We start from the raw sequence: 26,703 nt of genomic DNA, 5'->3' as shown, positions 1-26,703 counted from the left end.
CAGGGTTCTTCTTTGGAACTTGACAAGTTCCTGATTGGTTTAAATAGCAATGATCTGAATATTCGACTTACATATACTTCCAATTCTGATTCTGTTGAATTTTTGGATGTGATTGTCAAAAGAGGCCCCAACGGAGAAATGTATTCAGATGTCTATAGGAAGCCTACCTCCACGAACTCATTGCTGCACGCCTCCTCCTCACATCTATGGAACATGATTGAAGCAGTCCCCATTGGACAATTTTTACGGCTCCGCCGTATTTGCTCCTCTGATGCAGATTTTGAAAGACAGGCAGAAGAGTTGAAAAACCGTTTTTTTGAGCGGGGCTATAGTCGCCGTACTATAAAAAGGGCCTACAACAGGGCAAGATACTCTCCCCGTAATGATTTACTCTATAAACATACTAATACTGGGAGACATTCAGATAACCAGAGTAGATTCATTACTAATTTCAACTGTCACTCTGCATCAATACGTGCGGCTCTTTCTAGATTCTGGCATATATTGCAGGCTGACCCGATTTTGTCTAAATTTTTACCCGAGAGACCACCAGTAACATTTAGGAGATCTAAGCATTTACGTGACTTACTCACCCGGAGTCATTATGAAGAAGTATCTAGAGTTACATTTCTCAACCAGGGTAATCGTAGGAGTGGATGCGTCCCGTGTGGCCATTGTGTCGCCTGTTGTAACATTGATAGAAGTGATACCTTCACTAATTCAAGTGGATCCAAGATCTATAAAATCAAGAAGTTTATTACATGCACGACAAGATATGTAATTTACTATGCGGTATGCCCTTGTGGCCTTATTTACGTAGGTCTTACATCACGCCTACTTAAAGTAAGAGTGCGTGAACACGTACTTGGCATACAGGCCGCACTTGGCCACAGGGACGCTTCCACTCTCAAAACGATACCCAGACACTTTTGGGAATTTCACCAATGTAACAGTGATCTCCTTAGAGTAAGGGGCATTGATGCCCTTGATATTAATATTAGAGGTGGGAATTCGACACAACGCCTAGCACAATCCGAAGCTAGGTGGATTTGGACGTTACAAACAGTCCACCCCTTAGGCTTAAACGAAAATCTCCCTTTTGCTTCATTTTTATGATCCATAGTTAGTTATATCTTGTGGTCACTTTAATTGTTGTGGTGGAGGTACAGATCAGTTATTTTATTCTTTTAATATTTATGTATATATTCTTATTTCCTAGGTATGAATATGTGTATACCATTTGCTGGGTGTGTCCTCTGCACAAATCCCTATCTACTTTGTTTGAATTTCGTTTATCCACCATGGAAGTCCATACCATCAAGAGATACATGTGGTGTATTCATACATCCATATATATATGTCTGTATAATAAGTCTTACTCTTTATGTATAGTTTTCTTTTATTTTTGTTTACAGGTTATTATTCAATGTGTGTATATTTTTAGTGTTATCTATATCATAATTTGTACCCACTGTAATAGCTGTTGATAATCTATCTCCTGATTGTTGCTCTTTTATTGGTACTTGTTTTTTCATTGCCATGCGTGCTGTACCGATCTTCTTTGAGAAAAGACTGCTTCTCTATCAGTGGTTGCCATTTGCACATTTCTAGTAATGGGTTGTACACCTGCCGTCATGTTCTCTATGATTTTCATCCCCCCGCGGGCCAGTACGCATGCGCGCCGTGTCCCCGCTTCCCCTGCTGGTCTCCTGTATCTTTATGTGTCCCTGGGCATCTGGTCACGTGGGGACTACGTGTCTCAGATGCCCTGGGTCACATGACGCGGGTGCCGGCCGGCGTCGCGGTTGCCGCGGTGACGCATGCGTCACTTCCGGTTTGCGGTGGGATCACTTCCGGTACGCACTGGGATAAAAACACCGGCATTTGGAAGCTCCGGCATGCCCCCTGACGAAGGTGCCAACCGAAACGCGCGTTGGGGCGGTCTGGCGGATCCTCTGGGCCACTTCTACCACCCCTGCCACAGGTAATAAGTGCATTTTTGCATGGTACATTCTATTGCCTTACTTAGAGCAGTGAACATTCAGCTGTGGGTAGGACTATTATGTCCATACTGAGTTATCCCTAAGCTGGGTCTATCTATTTATTTATCCACATGTAGTTTGATCATTTCTGCGTTATTTCACCTGTGGACCCATGCGGACAGGGTGGTATTTGTATTTCCATACATACTATGAGAACAGATTTCTGTCTACTAGGCTCAGTTTGTATTCTGCCGACCTGTAAGCGTTTCTTTTAACTTTTCTCTTCTGTATTTTCCTTTGTTGTTGCTATGATCCTCTGCACCATGTGATTTTGTGAATAAAATTATACCTTTTATACGTATCTTTTTGGACTGCTGCTTTTCGTGGGGCTTTGCCTCTGTTTCAATACGTCTCTGTGACGATTGTCCATATCTCGTCCATACATATATTGGTATATTATGCAGATTTTTTTACCTCTATATTTGATGATATTTAATGATAATAAACACCAAAGCTTTTCATTAGTTATTGGAGTGTAAGGGGTAACATTCATCCTTTTGAGAGGTACATGCCAGGATAAGAAGATTAATAGGCCATACAATGCTCCTCTGGGAAATTAAATATGCAAATTGTCACTTCAGAGAGGAAGAAGACTTGAACTCTAGTGCCACCTATTGTAAATATTGACCCTTTGACGAGTCTTGCCACATAACTTACGATAAAAACCAAACTAGAGTCTGAATTTGCAGACACATGTTTTGGGGTGATGCCTTTCCTCAGTGTAAAGCATGAGATCTTTTTTGGCTGTATGAGAGGTGGCTGACTGGAGCATTGCGTGGCCTACAAGTCTTCTTACCCTAGCATGTAAGGTATGTCACTTTAGATTCCATTCTTTAATGTGCACATGCTTTAAATTCTATGAAACACCGAGAGAGTTGAAGATAAGAATTGAATATAATAAAAAAATAAATAAAAGGAAGTATTAAAAATATGGAGAACATGGTATTCATGCAGCTGCTATATCAAATCACTCACCTACACCCCCTTTTTTCCTGGGAATTTCTTTCCTATAAATAACTTTGATTTCCATCAGACATATTGTTATAATTAAGAGCATTTTGCTCGAAACACGTAGACTAGATATCTGGACACCAAATGCCATGATTTTATTTTTTTCCCCCAGTTTTTAATATTAATTCGAATAAATGTGAAGTTTTAATTTCTTTTGTTTAGATATAGCAGCTACTGGATGAACATCCTTTTCTCTTGCATATTCAACCCAGGAACTGGCCTGGAGTTATCTGTTCACTGCTCCCTAACTGGCATTCCTCCTTCACTGGTGAGCTGATGATTTTTACTTTTTTCCCTTTACTCGAACAATATTTTGATAAAAAATGATGTCAAGCTAAAGTACACATATGATAAATGTTAATTAATAACTACCCTATTTTGTGTGATATAACTACTTGTTGTAAGAGCAGAAACATCAAAGGTAAAAAATTTAAAATTTAATTACTAATTGCTAGCTATTCCAACTTTTTTGGAAATTTCATTTTTTTTTTTAATACGCTCAAAACAGATCGACCTAAATTTATGCAAAATATGAGGTATCACAAACAAGGTATTTCAGAATCTCTTTAATCATTTAAAAAATATATTTTTACTCAAAGTGATTTGAAAAATGGGACTGTATCCTAGTCATTAAGGAGTTAAACACTATATAATCCTACATTTCCTACAGTGATATTTTGACTGAGGTCCGTATACCCACCAGTTTTTAAACTGTCAATCAAGGCACTATCTACGATTCTTTACTTTGGCACATGGACCAGACAGTTCACGTCTCTTCTGAAAACCAAGGCCCTGGCTGGTCTTAACTTTGGCAAGGTACCATTACTCAAATACACTGGTATTTATAATTTCTATACAAGACTTCAGACTGGAATTTTATGCAGATAAGTTAATGAAAAAGCACAAGATAGAAGAAATAAAAGTGTTCAGTTAGTTGTATAGCTTTGTTTATTGCTTAGTGGCATTTTTAGTTAGTGCTAATTTTTATGGTCTTTTCCAAGAGTTAGATTCATCGGATCCTCTGGGGAGTGTCTCGAGGCTTAACTGCAAAATTATACTGTGAACCAAGCCCCTTGATAAAGACCATAAAAATGGTCACTAAACAAAAAGGACCATATCTCTAGATTAAAAAAAAAAACAAAACAAAAAACACAGAAACAATACAGTATACAGAAAGGAGGAAGAGAAGGGAATAATAGAAAATTCTTTCTGCTGTTGAATAGTTGACAGGTCCTATTTTAGATGAAAAAAAAACCATGGAGGATATGACAATCTCGCTTGTGGTTGAAGATGACCCTACAACTAATTGTCATTGCTAGGACACAACGCTACTGTCATTTTATTTTCCTTACAGAAACTAGGCTGAGGGCATATGGGCAACTCTTTTAAAGCTTGTAACAATTCCAGAAATTGCTGCGATTTTTTACAAAAATTTTCAAGTATTGTTTTTACATTTTAGTGTTACTTCAGAATATTTTGTAAGAGTGGGCCAGGGCCGTAGTCATGGCCGAGCACTCCAGTGTATCTGTGCCCTGGCCTCCTCTCACATGAAAACAGCATTCATCAACCAACATACCTGTGTCTTCTCTCACTGCGCCATCAGTGATACCACTGTAGTGCGGAGGCCTTTCTGCAACTGGTTTCGCAAGGATTGAGACACAGTCCGGTTCAAACGCAACAAGTGAAACTTTACTTGAATAACTTGGCAGCACATTCTTGTCTGTAACAGCATCAACAGCAAGCTCCATGCTGTTCTCATTCTGTTCTTTCCCTGCACTCAGTTCCACGTCATGCAGTACATTACGGGGTAATAGCGCCTTAGGCGGTACTGCAGCGCTCTCCCTGTTCAGACTTACTGTGCTTGGGTATTCTCTAGTCTGTTTCGCCTCAGTTCTGAGAACAGCAACCCATGCAATAATCTGCCACATGTTGAACAATCTGCGACCTGTACTCTTTCAGACCGCTTCCTTTCTCCAGCTATGAACTGCTGCAATCCTGCTGCTTGATACAATACTTCTGTCCTATAGACTCCGAATGGCTAAGCTTCTCTTCTTATAAAGTTAAGTGGCTGCTGTGGTATCCTGGGCCTAGAGCCCATGTGGACTATTCGGGCACCCAGGCCCCTTCTGACTACCTCAGTGAAACATTCCCACACAGCAGCCCCTCCTATGGTTAACTCTTTCCTACACTATACACTAGCTGAAAGCCCTATACACTATAACGCCTCCACCTTATGGTCAGTCCAATAACTGCACTTACCCTATACACTATACATAGCAGCATTACAACGGTATAACATTATACACATACTGTATCTACATTTAGCAAGACACGGTAATACACATACCAGTGTAGCAGTACCATTGTATAGAAATGGTAATACACTTAATCGTGTAGCAGTACTATTATACTGTATATTAGCAAATATACATACACTGATAATATACAGCACTGGGACGAAAGAGAAAAGCAAAGGTATAACCGTAATATAGCATACCCCCTACAATTTCTTCAAATCTAAAAAAAGGCAGCTCTACACCAGGATAATTCACAATTGTTTACTGCATTTTAGGTTACAGGAAGCTAACAATAAAGAATTCTAGAATCCCGTCATCAATCACGTCTTGTTTAGAAGGAACGAAAGACCTCATACCGCGTTAGTTAATATAACATAGAGCTAAGTACGCTCTTTTGTTGGCCTGTTAAGTGATTGCAACATAGAACAGCTTTGGAAATCCAACAAAAGAAACAGCAAAAATTATTCCTCTGTAATCTTTAAATGAGCTCAAGTGTATTATTGTATGTTATGTAATTGAAAATACATTTAAATCTCGCACATTACTAGCACAGGTCCTGGAAACAACAAGCGTCAAGCCAAACTCACATTCTTTGACTTATACTGGATATTTTCAGGGGAGTGAGATCTGTAACCAATGAAATGTGTTACCATGAGGCCACAATACCGGTAGGTTAGTCGGTGCTATTTTACCCACTTGACAACTATGCTACCACGATGTAGTCTAAGTATAACCCTCTGTTCACACCTGAATTTCTTTTAGTCTTTTAGTTCCGTTTCCATGCTCTAGGCCCACACAGACTCCAATGTATTCAATAAAGCATCAAACAAACTCAATATAGTCAACGGACCTTCTGGAGCTTCAGCTGGAATTTCTAACTCAGTTTGGATGTATTTCCACAATAGATCGGTTTTCCACCTTAATTACATTCTCTCTGTTTCTAAAACAGAACACAGTAACAGAACTCAAAATGGTGTGAACTGAACCTAAAACCGTAAAATCCCGAAAGATGCAAAGGGTGCAGAGGAAGAAGTCACATCTGGGTCTTGGTGCCTAAAAACCATTCTGCTACACAAGACATCAGTATTATAAATATACTTGCCACTGTCTAAAGATGAGCATCTGGGAGGAGTACATAGAGTATTTACCGACAGAGTAACTGCCCATTTCTGAGGCCACGCACCTTCATACTCATTCCTTGTCTCCACATTCCTTGTTTCCTGACTCCTTTGATTAAGGAAAATCTCCCAGAATCACTGGTGTCCATGAGGTTTCAGGCAGACACCATGCTAAGGAGATTTGCTGACTCCTCTGGGAGGGTTGCCAAGTAGCGGCTTTGGTACAAATTTTGCATTGTGGCCCAAGATCTTCAAGTTGCTGCATGCCTCTGACCAGTGTTAAACTAGGGAGCCATAGTCCCACCATTAACAATGAGTATGGCGGCCCACTATTCAGCTATATTCAAATATTACATGACCCTCATTCATGTACCTATGCTTCTGTAAGGGGGTGACCAGGGTCGTCACGTGCCTCCCTTTCTTTGGACACTGTTCACATGATTATGTGCGGCACCTTGTCGTTCACTAATGTTAGTGTAATGTTGTTGCATTGTTTATGTACTGTAATGTGATTTATTTGATGTGTGTTATGTATAGAAGTAGGGATAGTATGGAAGATAGCATGGGGCAATAGTGGGATTAGATTAGTGGGGCACATTAGAGATATGGAATAGGAGTATTAGTTTAGGTTTAGTTAGCATAGGGATTTTCCAGTTGGGACAGGCTACAGAGTAGTGCAGCATAGAGCAGGGGGATATAGGCAGGCACTTCCTGGTTGGAGTCAGTCAGGATGCAGCAGTGAAAGGAGACAGTCTGCTAGCCATGGGGATAAGTCTACTAAGGCAAGAAAGGGCCCCAGGCTGAATATCGTGCAGGCGGTCACTAGAAACCAACCCGAAGAGAATCCGGGGTCTACAACCGGGACAGGTGAAGCTGAGACGGCGAGCCTGGCACCTTTTCCTATTGAAGCCGGACCAGGGGATGGTAGAAAGCTGGTGGGCCTGAAGGCACGGATGGGACATAGATTGTCCAGGAGCGGGACAAAGATAGTCCGGGAATGAGGCAGGGATTGCCAGAAGAGAGGCAGAGAGTGCCAGAAGCGAGGCAGGGACTGCCGGGAAGAATAGAGGTTGCCAGGAAGGCAGGGAAAGCTGGAGACATGCCACTCTGTGTATACTGTGCTGCATATGTGATGGATACCCTACTGCTCAGTAAATTGTTGAACTGTTGAAAAAGGGACATTGTCTCTGAAATCATTTGTGGAGCTCGTGGATGCGGAGCCGGAGTGTGTACTGTAATGTGAGTGTACTGTGGCGCACGCTGCACATGCAGCAATAGGCCCTTACAGAATTGATGTAGTCGGCAGGATCGTGATGCCTTGTATGCAGAGAGCGGAGGAGCCTTGAAAACAGCAAAGATGGCGGCCATTAGAGACTTGAAGATGGCGCCAAACACTGACATGAAGATGGCTTCAGTGGCGTGAAGGATGGGAGCCGCTTTCCACTTCTATATAATAATAATTAGCAGGGGAGTTTGTTACATGAATGATGAGATGCCGCCCTGGTCTCTACAGTGAATCAAGTGCATTTTGCTAACTACTCCTCACATAGCGTGGTATAAGGATCGCTCCTGCATAGGGGTCCACCAGGGATTCACCTGTTCACCTGTGGGCAAGTCCAATCCTGCCTCTTCTATATCTATAGTGTAATAGGCAAAGCAGGATCATGTCTCCAACATAAATGCCACTGATCCAGTCAAATGGTCTGTGTCGACAAGCCAGCATACACTCTTCTAATGCAGCCCATTGGAACTATCCATTGGGCTGATCAGCGGATGTAACATCTGTTGTTAGGAAACTGAAGCTATTATAGTCTGTTTTTAGAGTTTTTTAGATACAGGCAGAGATTTATTTAGCATGTAATACCATTAGGGAGGTGTCTCATAGGCTTCACATTTGTACTAAAGCAGGTCCACGACCACAACCATAGAGTCAATGTCATTCAGAACTATATTCAGAATAAAGACGAACAAGGAGTCCTAGAAGCCTCAGAGTCCCAATTTCTCATCATGTCTGGCATTACATGAAGAGATGGATTTGCACAAGAAACATTCACAGAAGATCTGTGGTTAGTTCTCCAAGATGTTTGGAACAACCTCCCTGCTGAATTCCTTCCAAAATTGTGTGCAAGCCTACTTAGGAGAATTGCTATTTTGAGGCTGTTTAGGCAAAAGGCGGTCACACCAAATATTGCTGTGATTTATATTTCTCTTTTGTTCTCTAACTTTACATTGTTTTAATGAATACAAATTAGCTATTAACACTTTTAGATTTTGAAAGCTTCTTACACTGCAGCATTTTTTCCACAACTGCTTAAAACTTTTGCACAGTAATGCATATTTACATGCCCACCTGTCTTGTAGATGAAATAATGAGAAAGGAAAGCTTGTTAATGAGAAAGAATCCATGAATTCCACCAATCATGCCCAATATTTTCCATAAATATTGCTTTTCCTCTAAATACAGTTCCCCATCTTGTCCATGATGTTCATGTGAAATATTGTCATGAATGCCCAGAACCTGCAGAAAATTTAAAATTTAAGAAAAAAAATAATGAAAATTCAATGATCTCTCTATTCTAATAATATTAATGATAAATACCTGTATATACTGATAAAAATACCCAAAAGAAAAGGAAGCAAAAATACCCAAATATCAAATAACATAACAAATGTTATCAGCTAATGAGGACAGTACTTGATAAAAGCATAAAAAAAGGAATGTAAGACACATAGAATGATCCCCTCTCTCCTTCCAGGTAACCAAAATCACTTCAAAAACACATTTATAATAATATTTTCACAGGTCTTTGTTTAGAATACAGTATAGAAGGTACAGTATCAATCTGTAAACCTCAAAACAAACACAAGTAGACAAAGTGTCACGGGCTTAATGCCTATACACAAAAGGTGCAACTAAGTGTAAACCTGCTATTGCTAAAACAGCAATATTCCCAATAGTAGTCAAATCTAAAATGAAATTACAAGTAATTAGGAAAAACCTGCAAAGTCTAGGAGGACTGGGAGCGAGACCAAATGTGCGTTTCGCATAAGCTTCTTCCAGGGGACTGAAAAAGCCACTGGCACAATTTTACTGAATCCCACTGGAAGATGAATCTTCTCAAGAGCCACTTGTAGCAAGGAAGGCTCTGGTGTGAACTTTAGAAAATTAGACTGATACACACACCAGAGGCAGACGGAAGCCCCTGCCCACAGTCCCACCCCTATGGACTGAAAGGGTTGTGATGGTGTGATATGCTATGTGGGTATCATTTTTGTGTATATTTCTATTTTACTTATTTTCATGGTGTTCTCTTGTAGAAGGAGTTATTTGCTAATTGATGAGTGGCTGTTGCTGCCATCTGATATCAGCCCCCACAGTACTGTATTGTTTGCTAATATACTAATGACATGTTGACCTAGCTTGTTTAAACAATGAGCCCCTGAGACCTTCCCCCTCCTGACCTGTGAATGAGGAGGGAGACTTAAAATATCAGGGAGATGAGACACAGAGCAGTCCTGTGTGGAATGATGATGTGTTCACGGCATCTCAGAGAGAAAGAAGTGTATATGGACTGTTATCCTCTGTCTGCTGGATTGTTGGACTTTTATCCTGTTACTGAACTGCATTTGTGTTCTGGACTATTTTATCCTTTGTGTGGTGGATCGTATATGGACCTTTCGTATTTTTGCCTAAGTAAAAGTCTTGGGATTGTTCACGCTTTGCTGGCTCTGTTGATTGTGTGGTACCGGACAAGGACCCCGTGACAATTGGTGGCAAGCAGTGGAATCAACAGAGCGTAACCTAATGGAGAACCACCCACAGAGTGAGTACAGAAATTGGACTGTATCCAGTTTACAGGAGAGAGCCAGAGACCTAGGCCTGAACTACCAGGGACTGACTAAAGAGGCCTTAATTGACCTACTGGTGGGTGCCAGCCCGGCCACCTCCTCCGATATGTCTGAAGGACAAGCACTGGAGACGAGGACCCCCACCCCAAAAAGCCAGTGGGTGGTGTGGTACGAAGAAGAGATGGCGGTTCTGGGCCCAGGCTTCTCTCAGGAGTACAAGTAGGAGGCTGCCTGCCGGGCACAGTGGAGACAAGAAGCAATGGAGCTTGAAAGAGGGAGTACTGCAATGTGGAATGTAAACCCAACAATCCGGGAGCCTGTACGGATTAGGGCCAAGTTCCGAGACCTCCCATGGACTACGGGGAGATCGTTTAGGATGTATGCACATAAGATGAGCCAGGCATGTCAGAGATGGCTGGAAGCAGAAAACGCCTTTACTGTGGAAGATGTTATACAGGCATTCCTTATAGAACAATTTCTTGCCAAGTGCCCCGCAGAGTTATGGGAATGGGTCCGGGAGCGCACGCCGTGCACCGTGAATAGAGCTGCAGCCCTGGCCGATGAAGCCCTTACTATCTAACCGCAATGGAGGAGGCTTCTGGACAATGAACCATGGCCTTCTCCCTCACCCCGTCACCCTCCGATTATATCTGCCCTTCCACCTAGTCACAAGCCTATGACAATCACGCCTCACAATCCTGAGCCCCAACAGTTCCGACGACTACCTGGGGATATCACAGAGAGGAGATGTTATGGGTGTGGCCAACCTGGACATTTGCAGTCTGGCTGTCCCTCAAGGATTCGGTGGGAGCCCCACGCAGCCCCACCTCATCCAGTACATCTTGTGCACTCCATCCCGCCTGAGAAAGAGCTACCACCACCCCCACCAGAGTGGACCACTGACCACGGCACCATAGATACCCCTCCTGGAGTGTACAGACTCCGGCCTTTGTCCATCAGAAATACAGAGCAGTGGCATTGCCACCTGCAGGATGTCTTAATTGATGGATACAAAGTGTCAGGATTTAGAGACACGGGGCATTCCTGACTATCGCTGACCCCCATGTGGTTCGACCCGAGGCAATTCACCAGGTCCGGGAATTCCCATTGTCCTGGCGGGGGGTGTCTGCAAATATATACAGCGAGCTTTGGTACGTTTGGATTATGGTTTGGAGTAAAACTGTTGGATTGGAGTTATGGGAGGACTTCATGCAGATATCCTCCTTGGAAATGACATTGGGGAGTTACAAAGTAAATTTTGTGGAAGCAGAAGGTCCGTGGGCCTCTCACTCTTCTGAATGAACAATTGGAGGGAGATATCTCAGATACCGGAACGCCCATCATTCCCTGCGTTCTAGAGTTCAGAAACTGTCTCGCCCAGATAGCTACCTTGGCTAATGAACATCAGCGAACGGCCCAGTCCAGTCAAAAAGCCTGGTATGACCATAAAGCCAGGACCCCGGGAATTTATGGACAAGTGATTATTGCAAACCCTGCCACTGTGCAAGGAACTATAAACTATTGAGCAATGTGGACTAAAGTGAGCAGGCCAGAGGTCTGTGTAGACCTCATAGCGTGCTCACTTATTATAAGGGGGGAGAGGTTGTGATGGTGTGATATGCTATGTGGGTATCATTTTTGTGTATATTTCTATTTTACTTATTTTCATGGTGTTCTCTTGTAGAAGGAGTTATTTGCTAATTGATGAATGGCTGTTGCTGCCATCTGATATCAGCCCCCACAGTACTGTATTGTTTGCTAATATGCTAATGACATGTTGACCTAGCTTGTTTAAACAATGAGCCCCTGAGACCTCCCCCCTCCTGACATGTGAATGAGGAGGGAGACTTTTAAAATATCAGGCAGGTGAGACACAGAGCATTCCTGTGTGGAAAGATGATGTGTTCACAGCACCTCAGAGAGAAAGAAGAGTATATGGACTGTTATCCTCTGTCTGCTGGATTGTTGGACTTTTATCCTGTTACTGAATTGCATTCGTGTTCTGGACTATTTTATCCTTTGTGTGGTGGATCGTATATGGACCTTTCGTATTTTTGCCCAAATAAAGGTCTTGGGATTGTTCACTCTTCGCTGGCTCTGTTGATTGTGTGGTACCGGAGAAGGACCCCGTGACAGGGTATTACACCCAAACTTCAAATGTGGATTAAACAACAACCAGGAATTGTATTTCTTGACTAATGGCAGCGTATACATCAGACCAATGTTATTCAATGGGGCAGTGCTGATGGACGATTTTTATCACTGATAGAATCCATCAGTAAAAAAACATTGCCGCGTGCCACAATTTCGGATGCCACTCACTGATTCAAGTCTATGGGTGCGTGGAAAACATCAGACTATACTCGGATGACATCTGAATGCAGTCCAATTCCTGCGGACTCACAGAATGGAGAAGATGGGAAAATGTTGATCTCCATCTTCTCCTCACCTGTGCTACAGTTCTGTCAGCCAAGAGAATCTGTTCGCACTCTGCTGACACTCTGGGCAAAGAGTTTAATCAGAATGTCATTTGCATAATCAGCCCGATTCTCTCAAATGAGAGAATCTATAGCCGTCTGACCTAAAGGTATCTATTGAATCTGTATAACAGTGCCATTATGGCCATGCCTTTACTTTGCAAAATATTGATGGCATATTCCCTTTAAATCATTTTTTTTCTTAAAAGTATATATTTTTTAAATGTTATTTTCATATTTCATATCACAATTTCTATTATAAAAATGTCAAAATCTTGCAAATTCTATACTCACACTTTATGTTCTTTACAGAATACATTTTAGGACTATCATTTTTTTTCACAGACAAGACTATAATGACAGGTAACACCTCTATATACAGTAGATAATGCAAAATCCACAAAATACAATAAGTGATGTCACAGCTCACCTCCTCCTCCTGTACAATGACTGATAACACCTCTACATACAGAAGATAACACAGGATCCACCATTCACAATAGATGATGTCACAGCTCACCTCCTCCTCCTCCTGTACAATGACTGATAGCACCTCTATATACAGTAGATAACACAGGATCCACCATTCACAATAGGTGATGTCACAGCTCACCTCCTCCTCCTGTACAATGACTGATAACACCTCTATATACAGTAGATAACACAGGATCCACCATTCACAATAGGTGATGTTACAGCTCTCCTCCTCCTCCTGTACAATGACTGATAACACCTCTATATACAGTAGATAACACAGGATCCACCATTCACAATAAGTAATGTCACAGCTCACCTCCTCCTCCTGTACAATGACTGATAACACCTCTATATACAGTAGATAACACAGGATCCACCATTCACAATAGGTGATATCACAGCTCACCTCCTCCTCCTGTACAATGACTGATAACACCTCTATATACAGTAGATAACATAGGATCCACCATTTACAATAAGTAATGTCACAGCTCACCTCCTCCTCCTGTACAATGACTGATAACACCACTATATACAGTAGATAACATAGGATCCACCATTCACAATAAGTAATGTCACAGCTCACCTCCTCCTCCTGTACAATGACTGATAACACCTCTATATACAGTAGATAACACAGGATCCACCATTCACAATAGGTGATATCACAGCTCACCTCCTCCTCCTGTACAATGACTGATAACACCTCTATATACAGTAGATAACACAGGATCCACCATTCACAATAGGTGATATCACAGCTCACCTCCTCCTCCTGTACAATGACTGATAACACCTCTATATACAGTAGATAACACAGGATCCACCATTCACAATAGGTGACATCACAGCTCACCTCCTCCTCCTGTACAGTGACTCAAACCCTTTTGCATTGAATCATTTAATGAGAGTGTGCAAAGGTCATTGAGAAGAGAGAGGCAAGAGGTGAGCTGTAACATCATTTATTGTGAGTGTGTTATCGGTATTTAGAGGTGGTTACCTGTCATTGTAATCCTGTCTATGATGAAACTGAGACTACTGAAAAGTATTCTGTAAGGAACAGAAAATATGAGTCTAAAATAGCTCCAGTGGCCAATATAAGAATAGTTACCTTTTTTTTTTATTCTTACAATTTGATAGGAAAAAAAACATGATTTCATTAATAGCTTATTTTCTGACGATACGTTCCCTTCAAAAAGTACCTGAGAGGTTGTCAGAGCCCCTCCAGATGAGACATGCAGCCGCGAGAACTCAAACATATTTTTCAATCACGCTGAAAACACGCGGTTAGCAACCGAGCATGCTCAGATAACACCTTATCCGACCACGTTCGCTCATCGGTAAAAATAAATCTTACCTGAGGAATCAGATGCAACAAAGCATCCCCCGAGAGAGTCCCCACAGCCAGCCCCACGAACAGCTGTAAGATGAGTTTATAGCTCTCTTCACAAGAACTGAATATGATGAGAGTAGCTCCAAACATGGATCCGACGGTCAGAAGTAAAACCGCTATTGTGCTGTATCCATACCCTGCACAACAACACAGGGAAAACTAGGATAGTACAAAAACAAAAATGCAAACTAATCATTGAGTAGACGATATAGTCTCAGACTCACTTTCCAGGGTGGTGGGAGGTGGGAGCTGTGTACTTGTGAAGTCCTGTACTGGGCATGTGCAGGAGAGCAGCTGATGGATTATTGCTGGACTCATCTGTTTAAACTGTTCCCGAGAAATCGGAGATCGGCTATTTTGTAGAACAATTTTCACCAGTTCAAATGCAGAAAAGCAATGATGGCTCTAAAATAAGAATCAAAGCAGCTTAAAAAAAAATTGAAATACAACTAGATAACTTGTTAAAAAATAAGATCCCCTCACCATGATCGAATTAGGGTATGTTCACACATCGATTATGTGCAGCAGAAAAATATGCTGCAAATTTGCTGCAAATACTGATGTGTAGGCAGGAAAAATGCAGTGTAAAATGGAATTTTGGTGCGTTTTTGAAACTGTTTTGCAAGCGTACTCCTGATGAAGAGCTAACGAAACGTGCGTCGGGGCGGTGGCAACGCTGCAGGCAGCAGGTGATATCTGCATGTAAGTCTTGATATGGCTATTTAAGTCTCCCCTTTGCTGTTTATATGTTATGGAAAGTTTAACTATTTGATTCCAGCTTCTCCCTGGGGATTACCCCACATTTTTACTACATCATGCATGCTGCTGTTGTTTATTCACCTCCTGCATTTCACCATGTTCCCTTGCATGTGAATCTGGTAGCGTCCGTTTTTTAGATTTCCTTTTTCATGTATGTCTTAAATTTTCAATGATAAAAATCATTTTTTTTAAATGGGCATATACAGTATACTCTGTAGGTTTATCTACTTTCTGTGCGTAGTTCTAAGAATTGATATGTTGTAGATTTAAATCTGTTGAAAATCTGCAAGGAAAAAAAAAAGCAATGTGTGTATGAGACTTCAGGAATCTTATTCACTTTGCTGAAATCAGGAAACCTTCAGGTTTTGTGACAAATGTGTGCAGAAAAAATGCAAAAGAAAAGTGACAAAACCGCAATGTGTGCACGTACCCCTAGAGTCCTTCATTCTAAAGGCTCTAGGGCAGTGATGGTGAAACTTTTAGAGACTGAGTACCCAAACTGCAACCCAAAACCACTTATTTGTTCAAAAGTGCCAACATACCAATCTAACATGAATAATGAGGTTTTAGTGTAGAAAAAAAACAACTAATTCAGAGAGCAGCCAGGGGAAAATGAGAGCAGGAAAGGGTAAGAGATAGCGGGCAGGGGAAACAGCAGGCAGGGGGAACAGAGAGAAGGGGCAACAGAGAGCAAGAAGGGGTAAGAGATAGCAGGCAGGGGAAACAGAGCAGGCAGGGTCATCAGAGAGCAGGCAGGAGTAAGAGAGAGCAGGCAGGGGCAACAGAGAGAAGGGGCAACAGAGAGCAAGCAGGTGTATCAGAGAGCAAGCAGGAGTAAGAGACAGCAGGCAGGGGAAACAGAGCAGGCAGGGGAATCAGAGAGCAGGCAGGAGTAATAGAGAGCAGGCAGGGACAACAGAGAACAGACAGGGGCAACAGAGAGCAGGCAGGGGCAATAGAGAACAGACAGGGGCAACAGAGAACAGACAGGGGCAACAGCATTCCCCCTCTGGCATGTGTGCCATAGGTTCCCAACCAGTACTCTATGGGTTTTTATTACCAGATATACATCACTCCTATAAGCTCCTACATTTTTCATGACAGCCCTGCTGGGTTGGATATTCAGTTGACTTCCCTACACAAAGATTATAAAATCAGTTCTTTTCATCGTTCCCTGCTCTCCACCACTGTTTCCATTGACTATTTACAGGCAGCGTTGGAGATGTCAAGACTACAACACCCATCATTTCAACAGCCAATCACTGGCTTGGTGGTGATGCAGATATAGATGGAAAGAGCCCAGGGATTGACTGTCATGGTCCCATGTACTATATTCATGATGTCACCAATGCGGCTTGTAATAATAATAATAATTTTATTTATATAACGCCAACATAAACAATTAATTGAAACGGCAGCAGGAGTGGAGCACTAAAGCAAGGCATAGTTTGTACTGCTGATTATTATTTTTAGATAGGGAGCTGGCGTCACTCACTGCTTCTATCTCCGTCCTCTACCAATGTCTTTCACAGATGCTGGGGAGAAAGAAGCAGAGTGCTGATGCTGCGCTCACCTCTCCCACAGAGTCTATCACCTAAGATCCAGAATATAACTGCAGCGCTGCCCTCTGGATGACGTATTGTTCCAGGAGGAAAGATGGACGCTGCGGGTAGTGAGTGCAGCCCTAGCTTCCTGTGATGTCACGTTTGAGACTCCTCTAAAACAAAATGTTGTAGGAAGTGCAGTTAAAAAAATACACATTTAGCTAGATAAGGAAAAGTGTAGAATGTAATGTAATAAAACAAACTACAAAAGTAGCTAGGATGTGAGGATAGATATTTAGAAAATACATGTAAGGTGCCGCACCACCCCTTTAAGCTCTAAAACCTTGGGCACACACAGAAACCAGAAGGCCTCATTGACATGACTTTGACCCCATTCTCCTTTGGTAACTTCTAACATAGTTCAGAGTATTCATACATTACCGTGCGCCATCCGGCTGAATGACCCTGACTCTCAGGTATATTATTATGACTTCTTTCAGGCTTTTCATTATCATACATCGCTTTCATTGCTGGAACAGGTAATGGCTCATGATTTGTTCCTGGGATTACAAGACTTCGCTGCCTTCTCCTGTGATTATGGTCAGTCTTGATACAGGTCAGTGCTGCTTTCAGTCTTCCCATGAGTTCATCTATTTCTGATATATGATCAAACATAAGAGATCACTATTTGTATTATTTATTGCATTTCAGGTTTAGTGTTTTTTTTTAATGTTTGAAGGTCATATACAGGACACCATATACAATATGCACTACCTGGAGAGAAGTCTTAGGACATGCATCTTAATTAGTGATGAGCGAATGTACTCGTTACTCGGGATTTCTCGAGCACGCTCGGGGGTCCTCCGAGTATTTTTTAGTGCTCGGAGATTTAGTTTTTATTGCTGCAGCTGAATGATTTACATCTCTTAGCCAGCTTGATTACATGCGGGGATTCCCTAGCAACCAGGCAACCCCCACATGTACTTATGCTGGCTAACAGATGTAAATCATTCAGCTGCAGCAAGAAAAACTAAATCTCCGAGCACTAAAAAATACTCGGAGGACCCCCGAGCATGCTCGAGAAATCTCGAGTAACGAGCATATTCGCCCATCACTAATCTTAATCATTACATTTAGGTTTCTTATAAAGTCCCATTGTCCCTACTGTATAATAACCAGCCCCATTGCTTCCTGTGCATAACAAGTGCAGCGCCCCAGAGTCCTGGTCGTTGCAGTATCATGGCTCAGCCACTAAGGGGGGCCATGGTGCGTTCGATGGCACTGAAGGAGTTCTCTGAGCAGGTATCACAGTCACCAATACATTTCACAGCTGGGCCTCCGGGGGGAGCTAAGGGTGCTATTCATTAGGCCACTCCCCACCATAGTGGGTAAACTGGGGGTCAGGCAGGAAGTTAGAGAGAACGCTGACGGGATTGAACGGAGCAACACCCTGTGGCAGGGGGTGTTGTGAAGGGAGAGACTGTAGGGTCTCTGCCAGGGGTGGGATCCTGGCAGAGGCTTGGCATTGAAAGAACGTAACGGGTCCGCGCAGGCTCCTGGAAGCGGCGGGACTCAAGAAAGGATTAGAAGCGAGATAGATTGTGCTGAGTGAGAAACGAAATCAAGCGAAAGGAGATACCAGTGAGGGTTGTGCTGAAAGAGGCAGCACCTTACTGAGGCGCACTACCGGTGGCCGGAACGCCGAGGAGGTAAAGAGTTTCAAGCCATACCTCAGACCTACGGCAGGGCAGTTAGCTTGAGGCGGACTGTCTCACGCATCACCCAGGAAGGCAAAGGGGGGTACCAACAGGAGAGGGGCGCAGATAGAGTCCCGGAAGATCTCCGAGCCTCCCCGTCATACGGGTGCGTTCCTACCATAGTATCTGGAGGGACGAGGAAGATCATTGCGAATTAAGTTGTTGTGAGGGAACACGAGAAACAGACACAACAGTTGTGGGGTACTTTCCGTAAGCACAGCAGGGAAGGACTGCAACACATAGCGCTAGAAGGAAGGCACCGATTTCCACCTGCAAGGAGAGCTCTGGAAGTGCCATTGGACCGGCCGGACTTGCGCAGCCTGGTGAGCCGTATTCTGGACTGAGGACCCAGAGAGCTTCAGTAAAGAGGTAAAGAGAATGCAACCTGGTGTCCTCGTTATTTACCGCGACCTGCACCCCACAACTGCACCGCTACACCGTTACTACACCACTTATTGCACCGGACGTCCCCCACTGAGAGACAGGGCCACGGACCGGGTCTAGCCACCGTGACAACCCCAGGACTGAGACCTAGAGGCCCGGCTCCGGGTACCCCTCGGCCCTGCGGCGGTGTGGGGGCGCTCCAACTTGACGTCACGAACAGGATCTACTTAAGCCTGAAGAATCAGGTCATGTGTGCCTAGAGACTGTGATTTACTGTGCTTGGACTGTACTTTATTGCAAGACTGTGTGCTGTGCCATTTGCCGCCAAAATCCGCCGCCATTGCAGCGCTGAGGAGAGTGCAGGAAGAGAAGAGGGGCGTGGAGTGGGCGTAGACGAGCCGCAGAGCGCGAACAACGATGGCCGCCCAGTCTAAGTATTTTTGTGTCCTGAGGACGTGCCCGTCAACAGCCGAGGTACGCCTCCTGATCCTGGTTGGAGGGTGGAGACCATGGGGACGGGGCCGCCCACGAAAGAGACCGCGGGAAGAAAACGCGGAAGAGGAGAAAAAGATGGCGACATCCAGAGTGCCACGCGGAGCTGACCCGGCTCGGCCCGAGGATACGCAGCCTGAGGTAGCCTCAGGGACGCCCACACTGCGGGGTTCGGCCTTGGCAGGGCCACCGATGGGACGACCCCCTCCGCCGATGTCCGCGGAGTGTGCGGCTGCAGCCGAGACCCGACAGCTGGCACGCCGCCTAAAGGTTGACACCCGTGTGCTAGCTCGGATGGGGCAGCCAACAGAAATCCGCCTGTCCCCAGTGCCCCCCGCTTCTTCCCACCTGGCCGCATCCGAAGATACACCACCGACGCCGGACTTGAAAATAATCCCGGATGCGGAACATTACCGGCGTCCGATGACAGCCTGGCGGAGCCGGCCCCAGCCCGCTGAGCAGATTGACCTGGTGAGCCCCCCAGAGATCCCACCGTCGCACTGGGGTGTAGTGGTGGCCTTCAATCCCCAGTCTGGACGGGGGATAATCCAGGAGATCGGGGAGCCACTACAGGTCCGTGTGGATCGGATAGAGGTGGAACCAAGCAGCGGGAGGTTTGATTGCAACTTAGAGCCAGGTGATGCTGTCACCTACACGCGGTGGAGGAGGGCCGCGGGTGAGACGGGCTGGATAGCCCGAGGCGTGCAGCGATGCGTTGCCCTCCAGGCTGCTGCAGGAGCACCGGAAGACGATACTCCGGCGAGGAAAGCTGCAGAGCCCGGTCCCGCGGAACCATCAGAAGCTCGACCTCACCGTGCCCCGGGGGAACGTGTACGGTTACCGACCAAGAGGATCTCCCAGCGGGGGATTCTGGCACTGCTGGGACCGGAACGACGCCCTGGCTCACCAGAACGATCTGTTGGTTTGGTGAGGCCGGAGAGAAGACCCCCCGCCACATCTCAACGGTAAAGTAATACCACTGAAAAATGTACATAGTTACTGTTCTTCCAAGTTGCTGCTAAACCCGTTTAGGGTTAAAGGTGACCCCTTGTTGACCCGGGGCCACTATTGTTGTTCTCAAAGTTTTGCACAAGTTTAAAGAACTGCAGAAATCATGGACTGTGCATGATTCGAACTTCCCTTGTAAATAGTTTGCACCTTCTTAAAGGTGCTCCCTACTGGTTTTAGCCAAAGACACTTTGCGAAGATATTTGCCCTATTTGTTTTAGCCAAAAGACACTTTGCGAAGATTCCTTCTCTACTGGTTTTAGTTAAAGACACTTTGCGAAGAAACCTTTCCTACTAGTCCTAGTTAAAGACACTTTGTGAAGATCCCGGGCTGGAACTTTGCATAAGACTGGTAGGCTGAGAAGACGAGCTACCTCAGAAAGACTTGGTCCCCTCTTAAAGGGGATGTGACGAAGTAAATTTGAAAGAGATACTGTTACCGAACAGTAATGTGATAATGATGCCTTGAAAAAGAAAATGTAACTGTTTTACATGCCGAGTTATATGTGTTGAAGTTGTTGAAATGTGAAATCTGAATAATGTTTTGAAGAAAGGAAAGATGCAGAGAGCCCGTAGGGGTAGATGTAGAAGCCTGCATAGTTGAAAGTAAAAGAAGTAATAATGAAAGTGAGGATAGAAGGTAAACCCCGCGTCCCCATTGAAAAGTTACTTTGTTACTAAGGACAGAGAGTGAACCCGTAGGGGTTAGAGAGTGAGTCCTTAAAGGAGCCGAGTAGAGCTGGCTCAGAGTTCTTCAACCGAAAGGAATGTTATGTCTATACTGTGTATAGTAGCGAAAGGCAGTAGGCCCTGGCTGAACAGGGCGGTCCTGTAGAAGAAAGGAGAGGCAGTAGGCCTGGTGCCGTAGGGACAGGCGGTCCTGCAGGTTCACAAGAAGGAGAATGTAAAGTTGAAATGCCTTATAATGTGATTATAGGAAGGCCTTTGATAGACTAAGAGTGTGAGTTTCTTAAAGGCAATGTTAAGTTATTGTTCCAAAAATTGCACTAAGTAGAATACCCGGTTGGGTAACAGAAGTTATTTATGCTCTGTAATTTATAATGTTGATTATGTTTGTAACATTAAAAGTGTCCTCACCTCCCATAAAGGGAAGCCTACTTAAGTATACTTACTGTTATTTGCACTCAACAAAATTGTATGTCTTTTTGCTAACCTGTATTGTTGTTTTTCTTCCCAGTCCCGGAGTACTGTGTTTAACCAGGGGGGAGTGCAGCGCCCCAGAGTCCTGGTCGTTGCAGTATCATGGCTCAGCCACTAAGGGGGGCCATGGTGCGTTCGATGGCACTGAAGGAGTTCTCTGAGCAGGTATCACAGTCACCAATACATTTCACAGCTGGGCCTCCGGGGGGAGCTAAGGGTGCTATTCATTAGGCCACTCCCCACCATAGTGGGTAAACTGGGGGTCAGGCAGGAAGTTAGAGAGAACGCTGACGGGATTGAACGGAGCAACACCCTGTGGCAGGGGGTGTTGTGAAGGGAGAGACTGTAGGGTCTCTGCCAGGGGTGGGATCCTGGCAGAGGCTTGGCATTGAAAGAACGTAACGGGTCCGCGCAGGCTCCTGGAAGCGGCGGGACTCAAGAAAGGATTAGAAGCGAGATAGATTGTGCTGAGTGAGAAACGAAATCAAGCGAAAGGAGATACCAGTGAGGGTTGTGCTGAAAGAGGCAGCACCTTACTGAGGCGCACTACCGGTGGCCGGAACGCCGAGGAGGTAAAGAGTTTCAAGCCATACCTCAGACCTACGGCAGGGCAGTTAGCTTGAGGCGGACTGTCTCACGCATCACCCAGGAAGGCAAAGGGGGGTACCAACAGGAGAGGGGCGCAGATAGAGTCCCGGAAGATCTCCGAGCCTCCCCGTCATACGGGTGCGTTCCTACCATAGTATCTGGAGGGACGAGGAAGATCATTGCGAATTAAGTTGTTGTGAGGGAACACGAGAAACAGACACAACAGTTGTGGGGTACTTTCCGTAAGCACAGCAGGGAAGGACTGCAACACATAGCGCTAGAAGGAAGGCACCGATTTCCACCTGCAAGGAGAGCTCTGGAAGTGCCATTGGACCGGCCGGACTTGCGCAGCCTGGTGAGCCGTATTCTGGACTGAGGACCCAGAGAGCTTCAGTAAAGAGGTAAAGAGACTGCAACCTGGTGTCCTCGTTATTTACCGCGACCTGCACCCCACAACTGCACCGCTACACCGTTACTACACCACTTATTGCACCGGACGTCCCCCACTGAGAGACAGGGCCACGGACCGGGTCTAGCCACCGTGACAACCCCAGGACTGAGACCTAGAGGCCCGGCTCCGGGTACCCCTCGGCCCTGCGGCGGTGTGGGGGCGCTCCACATGCGACCCCTCACCCCTGGTTTATAACATCAGGCCCTTTGACCCCCAATGTGTCCATGCCATCTGTCTTTACTAATGTGTGATAAAATGGCTGGTGGTAAAGAGCTCACTGATAACAGTTGTCCTAATACCGGCGTTACATTTCTTCCTCTTAAATCTTCCCCCATCACTTGTGAGTGATATTTTTGAGAAGTGGAAACCGAAGCAACCCAGCCCCAAAATGAAGACCCCATGATGTTCCATCCCCTGAAGGGGCAGACATGTCCTGTTACTGCATAAAAAGTGACCAGTACTTTTTCAAATTTGATAAAAAAAAGTAAATAAAAAGAGTAAAAGCAAAGAGTTGGCCATTATTATAACTAACACAAACTTCTTATTCAAATTTGTTCCCCCTAGAAGTTGGGAAGGGAGAAAGCGATGTAAAATGGGGTGTATATTAAAAACATTTGAACAACCTTTTTTCAGCATCCACTTCAGTATTCCGTGGCAGCGAAACAATGGCTGTGTAAGCTTTCTTGGCCAGTACTCGAATGCCGGCATCTTGGGTGCCTCTTGTAATTATCAGTCCCAGATAATAATGTTGTGTCGTGACACGACAGACATCATCATGACTTGAATTGAGCTAATTTGTTCGGATTCTGTTGCCGAATTAGAATTTTCCATATTTGTGCCACATTGGTACATATGCCGAATTTATGTTTGATGATCGGTTCCGAACATATTCGGTCATTTCTACTCCCATTGACTCTAATGACGTTCGGCTGTGTTTGATGAATATTGCAAAACTAATATTCGCCGCCGATCATAATCGGAACCACATTTTTAAAAATTCACTCAACTCTAAGTCATGACATTGCGTGAGGACACATGTCACGTCTTGATATCGTGGAGCCTCATAAATTCAAGAGTTGCGCAGGATGCCGGCATTCAAGTGCCGGCTGAGGAAGTTTGCACGGAGTACGGAAGTATTCATTCCTAGTGCATGTGTAACTATATTGAATATTATGAATTATGATCTGTTTGCAATTTTGCCTATCCAATTTAAAAAAGACACAGGGTCGGTCAGCGATGGGCAAGAGGGGTAATGTTATTGATCTGGGGATCTGGAAATGTAAGCGACACCTCTAATGTTAGCCGCAGTTACATTTTAATAAATGCGTACAGAAGCTAAAGTGTGAGACGAAAATCGGCAATTCAAAAATCTGTGTCTCCGTAGCCTAAATCTGACAAATACGGTATATCTAATTATTGGAGACATTGAGAGAGAGCAAATAGAGAGGAAAGTGACAGTTTGTATTAAAGAGCAAAGCACTCTCTCAAACTACAGATTGTACGTGATGGAATGATTCATACATATTCATGCCTTTATAGATGTTCAGAATATTTGGGAAGATTTACCTGCGGCGTACAGTTCACTAGTTCTATTCAAGGATTTGAAAATGGAATCTGTAAAAAAGTCCACGCTGGGTAATGTGTCTCTTCTCACGCAGATGTGTTGAATGGAGGCTGTGACAATCACTTCAGCAAGTTTGGGGAGACTCATTTCATCTATATTGTGCGTCACCCCAAAGTCCTTCTCCAAAGAATTGACATCTGAGCACTGAGAAACCAAAATGAAGGACTATAATTATCGGGTATCGTGATTAGTGCATCGGACTATGAATATACAAAGCTTTGAAAAAGTATTCATACCCCGTGAACTTTACGTTACACCCACAAGCTTAAACGTATTTTATTGGGAGTTTATGTGATATACCAACACAAAGTAGCAAGTATTTGTGACTTGGAAATGGAAATAATACATGGGTTTCTAAGTATTTAAAAAATATAAATCTGAAAATTTTGATGTGCATTTGTTTTCAGGGCCCCTTCAGTCAATACTTTGTAGGACCGCTTTTCGCTGTAATTACAGCTGCATGTCTTTTGGGGCATGTCTCTTCCAACTTTGCACATTTAGGGTATGTGCACATGTTGTGGATTTAGCCCTGCGGATCCGCAGCAGTTTTCCATGTGGAGTACAGTACCATGTAAACCTATGGAAAACAAAATCCGCTGTATTTATTTTCCGCAGCATGTCAATTCTTTGTGCGGAATCCGCAGCGTTTTACACCTATTCCATTATAGGAATCCACAGGTGTAAAAACGCAGGCGAAATCCGCACAAAATCCACAGAAAATCCGCAATGGAATCCGCAACGTGTGCACATACCCTTAGAGGCTAAAGTATTTGTAAATTTTCCTTGCATACTAGATCTAGCTCAGTGAGATTGGATGGAAGTGTCTGTGAACAGCAAATGTACCGCACACAACCTGTAGAGGGAGCCACTATTTTTGGAAGAAGGAAGCCATGTTTTTCAAGTACTGAATGGTTTGATGGGAGAGTGTGAAGCTCTTTTATCGCTCTTTTCTCTGACTTGATCACAGCTGATTTATGACCACAGACCAAATCAAATTTGAATGTACAGGGAAACAAAGAGGTTGTAAAAACCAAATGATGCAAAATTTTTAATGAAACCCAATTGCTAAAATTATTTTTAACTCCAAACACTTGCAGTTAAAGAGGACATGTCAATTGCTCCCAAGAAATCGTTATACCTTGTACGAAATCCTGAGCACTTCTAATTCTGCCGTTTTTTTCCATTTTCCACTGCTTCACTCCATTGCAGAGATATTCACATTTGTTGCTTTTGCAGATCAATATGAGAAATCTCTGCATGTAATGTAATAATTAGGTGTCTCTTTAGAGACTTCTCCGGGGCATGCGCTTTCACCAGTCCCTCCCAGATGATGCCAAGCATAACTCAGTAGCTGATTTGGCTATCTCAGACTCTGCTGAGCTGTGATTGGCAGCATCCGGGAGGAGTAAAAGCACACGCCCCTGCAGAACTCTCTGAAAAAAAGCCTAGTTGCACTACAAGCAGAGATTTCACATATTAATCTCTAAATGCAACAACAAGTGTAAATATCTCTGCAATGGAGCGACACAGCGCAAAATGGAAAAAAAGCATCAGAATTGGGGGAACTCAGGGATTTTTAAAAGGTATTAAACTTCTTTTTTTAACAAATGACAGGTCCTCTTATAAGAAACCAGCTGGACAGGTCCTGGATGGAGTGTATTTGTCACTGATTTGCCCTGAAACCTGGAGAAGCAGGTTCCAGCAGGTATAGTGCTGAGAGGTGATTTTAACAGGCTCAGATTTTGGGTCTCGGTTTTTGGAATGACTGGAAGAGCTGGGCGGGACTGTTTATTCCCATACTCCAATCCAGGAGGTGCAGCTGGTGTAAAAGGGAAGCTGAGATGCTTCAGAGTAGTCTGGGAGTAGAGGTGTAAACACTTCTGGGACTAAGATCAGTAAAGGTGAAGGGACCTGTGATCCTTTGCAGACTTGAGTGGACTTACTTGTAAATGGGTGACCCTGTACTTCCTGAGACATTGTTTTCTTCTGTTATACCTGGTTTTGTTTTGCCTGGAGTCCTCCCAAGTTTATGGAGATAAAAAACTTCACCTGCTTGGACTCAACAGCATAGCTTACTGTGCAAATCCTACCAGATTCCTGAAAGTGAGTGAAACTCTACACTCTCTAAGTAAAAAAACAAATGTATTCCAAATAGAGGACAACCATATAATTGCATATGTGCTCTATCGGTAGGGGATCATATAGATAATGGAAATAGAACAAATGGGACACAGATTGATGGATGTGTGCCCAAGGTACTCGTTGAGGACT

At 44.0% G+C, this 26,703-nt stretch overlaps 1 protein-coding gene across 1 annotated transcript in view; it reads right to left on the bottom strand.

The window, feature by feature from the left end:
* The window catches only part of SLC39A12 (solute carrier family 39 member 12), a 56,963-nt gene that overhangs the window by 24,499 nt on the left and 5,761 nt on the right, over window positions 1–26,703 (bottom strand). Inside the window, exons 3-7 of the mRNA XM_077271818.1 lie at window positions 24,375–24,576; window positions 17,409–17,623; window positions 14,889–15,069; window positions 14,629–14,801; window positions 8,819–8,986 (exon numbers count right to left, since the gene is read on the bottom strand). Coding sequence (XP_077127933.1) covers window positions 8,819–8,986; window positions 14,629–14,801; window positions 14,889–15,069; window positions 17,409–17,623; window positions 24,375–24,576 — 939 coding nt within the window. The remainder of the gene's footprint in view (window positions 1–8,818; window positions 8,987–14,628; window positions 14,802–14,888; window positions 15,070–17,408; window positions 17,624–24,374; window positions 24,577–26,703) is intronic.

This window comes from Ranitomeya variabilis, chromosome 6 (assembly GCF_051348905.1).
Source record: "Ranitomeya variabilis isolate aRanVar5 chromosome 6, aRanVar5.hap1, whole genome shotgun sequence".
Lineage (NCBI taxonomy): Eukaryota > Metazoa > Chordata > Amphibia > Anura > Dendrobatidae > Ranitomeya > Ranitomeya variabilis.
Note: the sequence above shows the minus strand (reverse complement) of the source record. Positions and strands in the feature narration are given on the sequence as shown.